Genomic DNA, 12797 nt, shown 5'->3' on the forward strand with positions numbered 1-12797 from the left:
TTTTAGTTGTTAAGTTAGTGAAAGTTACTATATATATATATATATATTCCCATGTCTAAATTGTCTTCACATATTTTTGTTAATTTCTCTAAAGGTCTGATTACATGATCCATTTATTTCAAGCCTGCAACTTAAACTTTTATTTGTATTTTTAGTGTCATATGTATCATTGCCTTTGAAAGTAAACAAGATAGTATGGAAAGTGTTTGCATCATCCATACTATATTACATGAGGTAGAATGTTAACAGACAAAATAGGATAAATTCTATTGCGATTCAATAGTTATATATATTGCTGTATGTTAATTCTTGCCTGTGTTATTATGTAGGGATGATGTAAATGCCATCCTTACATTTACTTCCTTTTTTTTAATGCAGTGTTTCAATAGACATAGGAAGGTTGTATTTATAACGAAGTTCTAAATACAGTGAGGTTCAAGCTGTAATATGTATTGTTTATCTATTTTTGGCTGGTAATTCCTGTTTCATCATGTTCTTAAGCTTTATAAAAAACTAACTTCAAGGATAATAATAACATCATTTACACTAGAATTATACTTTGTTTTTAATTACTACTAGTTAATAATACTTATAAAAATGTGATGTTTTTGCACCGTAATTAATGTTATTGTCTTTGAGATCTTGAATGGCTTTCTATATATTTGATGTTATTCTGCATAGCTTAACTAAACTGATTATTCTTCTGTAAAGTGCTTCTTTGTATATTAATAAGTAAAAGCTTTTATTCCCAAGCTAAAATAAGCTGATCTTATTTTGATTGTTAAAAAGGTTTAATACCTTTACTATAAATTGTAATAGACTTCTATAAAAGTGTAATTTCTGTTTACAGACAGCAGCTAATGCAGTTGAAGAGCCCCTTGATCTTGTACGCCTTAGTCTAGATGAAAGAATCTATGTCAAAATGAGGAATGACAGAGAGCTACGAGGAAGACTTCATGTATGTAACATCATGTTAATAATTAACTTTTTTTTTCTTAACTCAACTCCTATCAAACTGACATACTTAACATTTATTTTTATGTGAAATAAGGTTTATTTCACTTTCAGGCTTATGATCAACATCTGAATATTATTCTTGGTGATGTTGAAGAAACAGTGACAACAGTTGAGATTGATGATGAAACCTATGAAGAAGTTTACAAAGTAGGAATCAGTATTTTTATGTTTAATTCCAACTTTGAGTAGCTGAATAATATTGAAAATGTCTAAGTAACTGAAAGCAAGCCTCCCAAAAGAGTGAAGCTTATAGATAAGGTGTAAAGATCATTTTATTTTCAAATGTAATAAAAGAGCAGGATTCTTGAGTTAATGTTTTTGGAAAATGCATCTTCATATCCATCCAAATTTGGTGACGAGGAACCCACTTTTTAAAAAATAAAGTTTGGAGATGGCTTGAATGGATAGTGGAAGAAACTATAACAAATGTAAAACATTTTGACAAGCTTTTGTCATCATCAGATACAGTGTACATTTGTATAAAGTTTTTTCATTACCCATTCAAGCCGTCTCTAAACTTCATATCTATCTAGTTCATTGTTATTTGCTTGTTTTATGTACTTTTTGATAAGTTTATACTCCGTAAGATATAAATAATTATGGAAATTTTAATATATATTTTCAATATGAATAAATACAGAAGCTTACTGATTGAGTTGGATTTGAAATACTATTTGTAACAAATATGTTGTCTTATAGTTCTTATTTGAATAACACTAGCTGTGTATAAAAAACTTTACAAGTATAATTGACAAGGTTATATTGTTATATCAACTTCAGGAAATATTTTTAAGCAAACTTGATATATTCTATGTGACATTTGATGTTTAAACTAAATAAATACATTAAGTTTTAGCTACTATTAAAGAAAAAAGAAAGGATTGTTTCAACTGACTTTACAATAAATTTTGCTTGGGACAAAAATTCCCTGCTACCTCTGAACACCACTCTTAGAACCAATATTTGTAGGATTTAGGATTAATTGTCATTTTCTTTTTAAAAAGCATGTAATGTATTATGTTTGTGTTCAATGTATTAACAAGTTTATTCTGAAACAATGTTTCCATTTTTTATTTAATTATCATTTTGTCTTTTCTTTTTTACTCAAGACAACTAAGAGAAATATTCCAATGTTATTTGTACGTGGAGATGGAGTGATATTAGTATCGCCACCTGTGAGAGGAGGAATTTAACATCATTGTTGTATTTCCAAGAAATTAATTACAGTTAATTTTATTTTGAATCAATGGCATTGTTGAATAGGTACAGTTCATAAGTAAAAATCCATTTTTTTTTTTACGAATAATCTTTACATTGTAGAAATGTGTGAATAAAGTCTTCACAACTACTATTTGAATAATAGTATCTGTTTTTGCACTGCTAATTTAAGTCTTTTAAAATCATACTCTTTCCAAAATTGTGTTAATTTTTTTCGGCTTTTGGTATCTAAAAATGTGTATAGTTGTTAAATAGTCACATGAGCATCACAAAAATATTTCAGAGTGGATTTCCAAGGCTTCATATATACAGTATAATGCCATAATAATACTTGTTTTTGTGTGCCATGCTATCTAAATGCACATGTGAGTGTGCTTCATTTCAACGGATGTAAACAAAAGGTAGATGTAAATATACTTTACTAGACTATTATATTAAATATATTAAAAACTTATCAAAGCATTAGGGCATAGTATAACATTATAATTTTATTTATTGATAGTAGTAAGTATGGTAAAGTTTAGCAATTAAACTAAAGCAAAAAAACATGCATAAATTACAGTGTTAATTTATCTCCTTATTGAATATAAGCCATACTTAATATAGGCTTAAGACAAGCAGACTTGTAGATTTTGGTGTCTGTGATTATAATTCTTTTGTATTATTCTAGAAATTCAGTATTTAAAGAAGTACTTTTACAATAAAAACTTGACTATGTGTTTTGTGTAATATTAAATGTTAGAAAAAGTATTTGTTGTACAAAAAAATGAATTCACACTAGCATTACTTCTTTTTATTTAAAGAAGTACTTTTACAATAAAAACTTGACTATGTGTTTTGTGTAATATTAAATGTTAGAAAAAGTATTTGTTGTACAAAAAAATGAATTCACACTAGCATTACTTCTTTTTGTTTGGTCATCACATTTCAGACATAATGGCAGTTTCACAATGAATTGTTTTTCTAGAAGAAGACATTTCTTCATTGCAGTGGTTGGTAACACTGATATGCATAACCAAATATTTCCACACACACACATTTTGGGATTCTTGTTTGTGTGCGCAACCAAACCTAGTTAATAACGTTAATCGTCTCTTTTATGTTGCCTTAATCACAATAATATGCATCATATTGCTTGAAGATTTATCATGGAAGGCATGTATTGAACTTAGAAAACTAATCTACTAATTGATTATATTTGGATAAACCCATGTGTTTTCTTGTACTTCCTAATCCAGTATCGTGATTTCTGGATACTTAACTTAAATGTCATATCATTGCTGCAAAAATGATCCACACTTTGGGTGCAATACAAGAGTAACTCTCAAATCCTTATTTCAGTCAGATGGTGGTGGTGTCACTTGCCTTCCTTGCAGTATATCACTTTAAACTTAATGGCTGCTGTTTTAAAACAAGTTTAGTCTGTTCTAATTTCTCTAATAACGAATAAAAGTTTAGAGAAAATGCAAGATTTTTTTTATGTATTTCTGTATCAGCTTTATTCTTTTCTTTAAAAGGACTCAGAATTTTATGTTGAGAAACTATTACTATGGTCATCACTTTAAATCTATATCACAACTAGAGAGTTTCTATGTATTATTTTAAGACAGTTCAAATTTTACCAGTCTTTACAGAACATATTTAAATTTCCTGCTTAAAGAAATTTGGAGAGTAAAAAAAAATATTTCTCTCAAAGAATTGCCAAAAGGTAAACAACAAAAAAATAAAATTGTGAACACTATAACGGATGAAACAATGATTTCACTTTATAAGTCTAATTAATAAAACAATCATAAATAATTCTAAATAATATTGTGCACAAAATACCAAAAGTTGCAAATTTAACTAAGAAAAAGTTTATACTAACAATTTATACACCTGAAATTTCAAGCAATCTCAAACATACAATTAAAAGGCATTTCCTTTATATCACACAAGCTACACTGACACTTTGTAATAGAGGTAAATGTTTTTATTTATATATTACAAGACCTTAAAACTACTTTCTACAATCATTTTAACCATGCCAGAATGATAAGCAATGACGATTATTCAACAAACCACTAGAACACAACAATAAATTATTTTTAATTATTAAGTCTATAAAGAACAGAAATTGCTATTAAAAAGAATTTGCTTATATCTGTGTGTTTTCTTATAGCAAAGCCAATTTGGGCCATCTGCTGTGTCCACAGAGGGGAATCAAATCCCTGATTTTAGCGTTGTAAACCTGAAGACTTACCACTGTCCCACCGGGGGACTTTTATACTTACAACTGTAAAATATTTTTCTCAATGAAGAGTCAAGATTATAGTTTCCTCTAAATTAACATAAAATTCATACCATTTCAGATTTAGTATTCTAATTTTTTACCCATTAAAACATGTTTAAAACAACAGGTTAATCTTCATTGTAATTAGGTTTTCTATATCATATCAGAAATATCAATTAGCTCAAAAGAGAATCCAATAATAATAAAAAAAACATTACTACAATATAAAAGAATCCCGAACACTCAAAAAAACATTATACATTCTAAGTAAGGGATTTAACAATTCCCTATGTTTACTGACTTGACTGGAAATAAAGTAGATACAAGCTTTATTGGGAAATTGAATTAACTATAACCATTTCTTCAAGATGCATTTTCTTAGAATAATGAAGTTGGTGTTCATTATTTCTTAATTCCTCTAGGAGTGATAAATTATATTCACGTTATGAAAGACAATGCACATAGAAACTAAAAAAAAAAAATTACGTAGCACAGAAATGACACAGTAATAAAACAACACATACACAATTTGTATGATACGTCTTGGAAAATTAAATAAGATTTAAATGTTTCGTGTAGAATCTCACTGACCAAACTAGCATGAAGTACAAGATTACCCAAATTACCATGAATAACCGAGTGTTGGCTTGATACATTACAAAAAAAAAAAGATTAAGGGGGATAATTTTCTTGGATGATAATACTACTAAGCAGAAGATTATCAGACAAATATTGCCTCCACAGTATACAACTGCTGATAAGATGTTACTTCATGGTAGAAAACTCAGGGTACAAGATGTCTTTTTTTTCCTGGTATAAATTACTAGCCATATGTCTGTTCAGCATTCAAGAATACCAGACATTTTTCATCTCCAAAGTACAAGATCAACAGAAAGATTTCACTTACATAGTACAAGATTACAGATATTTTTTTACCTCCAAAGCACAAATTACCAGACAAAGTTCACACAGTATAAGATTAACAGACAGATTTTACTTTCCCAATGCAAAATAACCAGCAAGATGTCACTTCAGTGGACAAATTTAACAGTTGGGCTCAAGAATGCAAAGTAAAGAGCAGGATTCACTTCCAGATTACCAGCCAAATGTTATTTTCAGGGTACAAACTCAGGGCGATAAGATTACCAGCCAAAACAAAAGTGATACATTACTACCCAATTTGTATATAGTAATTTTCAGATTTTTAATAAAAACAAAGTATCAGTAACTTGCATAATAAAATTCATTAACCACAAAAAAAAACATTTGAAATTTGTTTGGAACACAACAAGCAAAATGCTAAAACAGCTTTTTACACACTGCAACTTTGATTCTATCACCATGCAAAATGTAAGATTTTATCCTGTGATGGTCAAAAACACAGTTACAATGATACATTGATCTGTGAAGTGGATGATAACGGTTAAGATTCATTGATGACCAATACGGCACTGAGGTATTTAAGATATGGTGGTTCACGAAGGGACGTTATCACAGTAAGAGGCCTAATAGATGTAGACTCTAAGCATCTGTTAAGTCAATCCAGTGTTTCCATATCTGTTGATGAAGGTAGTATGTCACAGCTCGAAATCACATTACTGTCTGACACAGAAATAGTGGGAACTGTATCAGTATCCAAATCGGCTTCCAAATCTAGAAGGTTTTCCCGTTGTTTCTGTTCCTTACTTACTGATTTTACACTGCAAGTAGCTGCTGGTTTTTGAAAATTAAAAGGCATACCACGCTGTCTGTAGAAAAGCATGTATGCCGATCGTGTTACCACTGAGGTCTCAGGCACAAAACTCACCCGACTGTCATCAAACAGTCTCCAGTCTGCCAAAATATAAAAAACATTATTCACTAAGTGACAACAAATTTCATTATTTATTTATTCCAGTTGATTTTACTACTAAGTAAATTTTGAAGTAAACAAGACATACATATTTGATACTTTTTCCATAAAAATAATTATTAAACAAAGTAATTTTTCAATATTTCTACATATCAAATAACTAGATGCTATTAGAGTCTATACTACTGATGACAGAGGCTTAAAGAATCAGTCAGGTAACCTAAAATACAACATTTGTCTACATACATTAAAATGGTCTTTAGTCCTCTGTTTTGCCTTTAATAACAAAAAAAAAGGAACTGGTTAATAATAGACCATGATTTGAAGAACATTTCAGATGTAGAACCACTTAAAATCCATCCTTTATTGCCATGGAAACCATGATACATTTAGCAACTCTCATATGTAGTCTTTAATTTTCAGTTACAACCCATAATCTTTCCAAGCTGATAAAAAGTCTGCGAAGAATCATAAAAAACTGTAATAACACACGAGCATAATAATACACAAATTGTGCATTATTATTGTGCTCATGCTTTATCACTGTTTTTGTTTATTTTATGAATTTGCACAAAGTACTATCCTTTGAACAATGAAGAATCATCATATATTTCTTCTGCCTTTGTTCAGTTATGCCTAAACAGATTGGCTTTTGCAAATTTATCAAATGTGTTTTCAAAAGGTTGCCATGGCAACATGTCATAATCTAAGTATTTTTAAACTAAAGGATTGTTTTTTGAGAATCATAGCTGGACAATTAACTGAAATTACAGTTAATTAATGTCATATAAATAATCAAGATTTTAAAATTAGTTTCCAATTACTCTTGCTATCCAAATAATTGAAATATTGCCATCATGAATTTTCATTATTTTCTGTTAATTCAAGGTTGTTCAGTTTAATTGATTAGTGTCACAACTCCGGAAAGTAATCAACTAACAACAATTAATGTTTCCAATTATTACTATTTTTGATTATTCCAATTATTCAAATCATATCTGAGAATAACTGATCAGTTGAATGTAACAGATTGATGAACTTGATGATCAATCAGTGATCAAATTCAACTAATTGCTCAGCTCTGTTAATTAGTGGCATAATTTTTTTGGAAAAATTGATTAACAATGCTCCAGATAATTGTTCTCTGTACAGAGTATTCACTCCCAGAATTCTGTCAGCAGGAGTAATTTAACTAATTATGTATTATTTTATAATTTCAAAATGTAAAATTTAGCACAGGATTAATTTTGCAAATTAAATCACCAGATGTAGGCATAATAAACAAATTCTGACATCACAAATTTATTTTTTACACAAAATTGGATCACTCACAAGTGTACTAATAGAAACTTCTGGCAGTTAGAGAGCACTTATGTTTGCAGCTCTACTGTGTGAACTGTGCAAAACAGCAGAAAGCTACATGAATGCACCCATTAATTATTTACTAGACTACAGGAGCCATATTCATTTTTTCCACAGCATTAAAACAACTTTTCAGTTTTTTCTTAAGGCCATAAATGGCTGATTTTTGGTCAGGAATTATGCCCCTTATCTGGAACACTGGACTAAGCAATGGGTGTGGATGATAATTCTGGTCACTTACTTTTACTTTTTGGAATGGTGATGTTTTATTTAAATCTCTATAGTATATCTCTTACATCAGCTGGAGGATAACTTATACACATCCCATTTACCCACTTCTTTCCTGCATAAATTTGTAGCCTCAAGTACCATCTATGTAGAACGATAAGCAAAAACCTACAACTGGTAACAAATATAATGTAGTAGCAACCTAACAGAACTAGTGCTGACTATGATTATAAACAAATTAAGCAAAGTAGTACAACAAAAGTTTGTGAAAGATAGTAATACATCACAATAAATTAAAACTTGAACTTAAATGCACCCACACAATATAATTCTTTGCTTTTACACTTGGTATTCTATGGTATTACAAAAAAGTTAGTTTCCTTCAGTAAATGAAACTTAATTTGTTTTAGTAGCTATAAAAATAAATTATACATTTTCACTTTTAAGAGGAGTGGTATTGCAGAATTTTGTTGGTTCAATCAAGGTTTCAAATCAACAGTTATCAAATGCTTATGAATTCCTAACTGATTCTCATCATTAGCCTAACTCACTATCATAAACTTCTCATTGAAGGTAAGTACATCGCATTCTGAGACATGTTGTGCCCTATTTAATAAGTGTTGAACTTTCCCACAAATGGGCTCTTTAATACAGGTTGAGAACCAACTAGTAGTAAAGCCTGTATTTTTCCACATGAAAAAGAAATGCACATTTATATATAAAAAATACTTCAAAATACATTACATTTTAACCTGTAGAAATCTGAGAGTAATAATTGTAAACCTAAAACATGGATCAAATCAAAATAATTCATCAATGCTATTTTTCTTAAAACAGTAAGCTCTAAGTATAGTAATAACAACACAATACCATGCATAGCAATTAGTGAAAAAAACCAGTGTATATTGAACAAATGATCACAAGTCTTGATATTGGAGAAACTAGTTTTGACACATGTATGTGTTCTCTTCAGACAACTTGTGACTGAAGAGATGACACAAATGTTTCACAACTAGTTTTTACAATATCAATACTTCTGACAGTTTGTTCCATTTACTATGGGTTTTCTCTAGGTATAGTTTTTATTGTTAATGAAATGAATTTTTACACACAAATATAATCAACAATTTAGGCGAGCATGCACACTGAATAGCCTCACCTATTTCACTTCTTCTTGTATTCTGTAAATTCACACATCGACCAAATGCTGTGTAATGCCCTCCCAGGATTCCCCCATGATGGTTGATGACTGCATAAAGATCATATAGTGGAGAAACACCTGGTGGTGAAATTGGACCACAGAAGTATGGACTGAGATCCAATCCTCTGAAAAACATTGTTTCTTTACACATAAGTAATACAATAATATGTAATTTTTGTTAACACATATTTAAATAAATCCCCTACTATATAAAAAGAAATGACAACAGTGCTCACCCTTAACCATGTGTCACACTGTATAGAATACCAAGCAACTTGTAACCCTTAAAATCCAATTAATTGTTTAGCATAAAATTATTGCTAGTTGATCACAATAGTTTCAAAACGTATGAAATAACACATATATCTTGCATGTCTGACAATGATAAGAGAAATCAACTACATTTTAAGGCAGAGTGCCACCAAGTGTTCTGAACCTAATTTTTGTAATATTTACTTATGTCATAATTCCAGTTCAAGTCACTTGTTATAGAAGAATTTCATGTGAAAATGGGTTACACATGTAGAAACTGAAACAATTCATTCTCTTTTTGATGTTTGTCTCATTCATTTTTTTACATTACAAAACAACAGTAGAAAGTGGTAGACAGTATACATTTTCCCCTCCAAAAAATGAAGTATGGCAATATGAAAACTGAATAGTCTCAGATAGTTAACCCCATATACACGAGTTGGGGGGGGGGGTGCAGTATGCATGCCTTGATATTACTTTACATTGCTGATTTCACAACAGTTCATGTTAGAGAACATACCAGATACATTATACAGGAATACTGAGAAAAAAACTTTATATATACATTAAAGAGGTTATAAAGGCTATGCAAATACAATCTGCAAACTGTACGAGAGACAAAAGTATTTTTATTCTTCAGGTGAATATCACCTTGCACTCTAACTAAGAGTCTGAGTCAAACTGATGTTGGACTTTTACAGACATATATTTAGTATAAAAACTTTATTAACAGTTTCTAAGTTTCTGTGTACAACAGATTTATACTGTTTACCAAAAGCTTGCCATATTTTGTGAAGATACACTTCATAAATTCGGTTAATAAGTTCCTACCATTTATCTTTTTTGTCTTATATTGTTATACAGTACAAAAACTGGATGAATGGGTTTAGATCATTTGAAATTCTGTATTAAAAACATTTTAAATTATATAAACACAGTTATGAATTTTAACAACTGTGAATTTCAATAACTACACATAGGTTCAATGAAGCTTCAGATTTGGTTTTTAATAACTGGATACCTAGGTACACTGAACTTTGAGAATTGTGAGTTTTAACAACTGATTTTGTAGGTAGAATAATGTTACGTACCTTAAAGGAAATTCCACCATCTTGTCAATTTTGTCTCGCCAAATCAGGTTTTTGAAGGAGAATCGTTTCAGTTGTATGATAAGTACTGGTGGCAGTCGCCATAAAGACAACTGTTTAGTAGCTTCCCTGTGTTCTTTGCATCTTGGACAGTACCTGGAGGGGGAGGAGGAAGGATCATTTTTTTTTTGACTAAGTATGCTCTGATGTATACTCATCTTGAATGAACATTAATGAAATCATTATCCATTGTATGTTTTTTATTATCTATTAAATATCAATGTGTATTCTTAAACTTCATTTTTGTTATTCTGTACTATGTACCGTGATAAACAATCACAAGTATGAAACATGTCATTGTAAATACAAATATTCTGCCAAGTTTTTCCTGCACATAATACACGACATTTTTTGTCTCAAGATATGAAAAACAAAATATGAATTTTCCAGTCTTGTCCATACTCTATATTACTCTCTAAACTTATTTTCCAAGTAATTGTGTTTACTAGTATAGGTCAATGCAACTTTTTCTCCCTTTTTATAGTAGAATTCTAAAATTCACCAAAATAATGTAACTATAGAAAAGTTCAGGTTTTGAAATCTAGCTTCATGTTACACAATGATGCAACCTTGATATTACAGCTTCTTTTTGATCAATGAATTTCATTTCTTTAACAGAGTCCATCATAATTTTATATGGAATCATAATTTTATAAAATGTAAAATACAATATTTATATGTTGAATGTAACTACTTCCCAATAGAATTTTAAAAATAACTCTTTCACATAAGTGAAAATATATTAAAATGAACAAGTCACTTTGAAATTACCTGAAATTATTAAAAATATCTTCAAAAGCTTTTTTACGTTTCACGATAACCAACATATTTCAATTAATACATAGAATTATACTTGTGCAAAATTAACACAAAATTTATGTTTCTAAGTTTACAAATACAAAATAAACAGCAAATCAACAATGAGTTTATGAAAAAACTCCACAATATTCTCAAAATCTGTTTCATAAAGAAAAAGCTTACAAATACTGAAATATCATGCAGTTTTACAGTTAGTGTCTAGACATACCAGACAAAGCATTTTGGATTATTTATTAATTTCTTTCACAATGATACATTCATGAAACCAATCACATGTACATCAAATTTTCTTTCATGTATACATACTGTTCCCTCTTTACCTGTTACCTGTCATCAAGTAGGTTACGAAATATAATGAAAAACTCTAGTGCTATGTATATATTTCATTATGCATATACACAAGGCCCCATCTAATTTTGGAAAAACTACCAAATCATCACAGCTTGACACAGTGATACAAGAATGACATGAGAAAGATCATCAGGGGCAGGGGTTCAACCCCCCATATACTTTAATATAGATAGAATTCTTAAAAACAGTACATCTTTCTTTTCAGTATTGGTACCTTTATATATTTTTATTGCACTTTTAATGTTTATCATGTTACAAAAAAATAAAAAAGAGAAACACAATTTCCTATCCTTTGTTACAAATGAGATTTTATTTCACCAATCCAATGGATGGGTACTCCAACTAGTATAACCTATATATATAAACTTTAAATCAAGGTGGTTTCATTTCAAGATGAATATATACATATACAAAAAACTCAAATCGTTTCTTTTTTTACCAAACTCCTCTTTATTTAACCAGCATCACTGGTTACTCTTCAGTATAAAAACCAGGAAACATCTAAATTTTATGGAAAAGTAATAAATTGAACTTTAAAATTATACTTTTTAATTCTTTTACAATTCAAGTTTCAAAATAAATCATCTTATTACTCCAAAACCTACTGCAGGGGGAAAAATAAGATTACTGAACTGTTGAGTAATTTATTGGATATTATTTTGAAACATTTTATTTCAAATGTGAAAAGTTATATCAAATGCAGTATGGATTTTGTAAATCAGTTACCTAAAATGTAGAACCAAATCACCTTTTAGTGTCATCTGATGCTGTTGGATTAAAAGCAATTGAGTTTTATTTTGATAATCATATGGATTGTATTAAGAAGAGGTTATTTTAAAAGATCTAGATTTAATTTTATCTAATTGTTGTTTCATCAAATCTCAAGAGCTGCTATTGGCACTAAAGTTGCACCAACATATGCAATCCTCGTAATGAGTTTTCTGGAGAGTAAAATTTGGTCTTCTGCCGAACTATTTTGAGGCTATTTACAGGTAACATGGAAAAGGTTTATGGATGATTGTTTTATTATTTCAAGCAAAAGTCATGATACTGAAATTTTCTTCCAAATTTTAAATG

General features: G+C 29.5%; 2 protein-coding genes across 5 annotated transcripts in view; one reads left to right on the top strand and one right to left on the bottom strand.

Annotated features, from left to right (window-relative positions):
• Window positions 1-2374, top strand: part of LOC106457764 (U6 snRNA-associated Sm-like protein LSm3) — a 5425-nt gene extending 3051 nt beyond the window's left edge. Inside the window, exons 2-4 of the mRNA XM_013917209.2 lie at window positions 851-958; window positions 1069-1164; window positions 2127-2374. Of these exons, the coding sequence (XP_013772663.1) occupies window positions 851-958; window positions 1069-1164; window positions 2127-2210 (288 nt within the window). The 3' untranslated portion in view covers window positions 2211-2374. The remainder of the gene's footprint in view (window positions 1-850; window positions 959-1068; window positions 1165-2126) is intronic.
• A 703-nt stretch (window positions 2375-3077) lies between these two features.
• LOC106457766 (ubiquitin carboxyl-terminal hydrolase 19-like) overlaps window positions 3078-12797 on the bottom strand; it is a 55177-nt gene continuing 45457 nt past the window's right edge. For 3 of the 4 annotated variants that reach the window (XM_013917210.2, XM_022383795.1, XM_022383794.1), the window contains 3 exons: window positions 10494-10646; window positions 9109-9275; window positions 3079-6340 (listed from right to left, as the gene is read on the bottom strand). In XM_013917210.2, coding sequence (XP_013772664.1) covers window positions 6045-6340; window positions 9109-9275; window positions 10494-10646 — 616 coding nt within the window. In that variant the 3' untranslated portion in view covers window positions 3079-6044. Of the gene's footprint in view, window positions 6341-9108; window positions 9276-10493; window positions 10647-12797 lie in introns of all 4 variants that reach the window. The other variant, XM_022383796.1, reaches the window with a different exon arrangement.

Source organism: Limulus polyphemus, unplaced genomic scaffold (assembly GCF_000517525.1).
Source record: "Limulus polyphemus unplaced genomic scaffold, Limulus_polyphemus-2.1.2 Scaffold371, whole genome shotgun sequence".
In the NCBI taxonomy this organism is placed as follows: domain Eukaryota; kingdom Metazoa; phylum Arthropoda; class Merostomata; order Xiphosura; family Limulidae; genus Limulus; species Limulus polyphemus.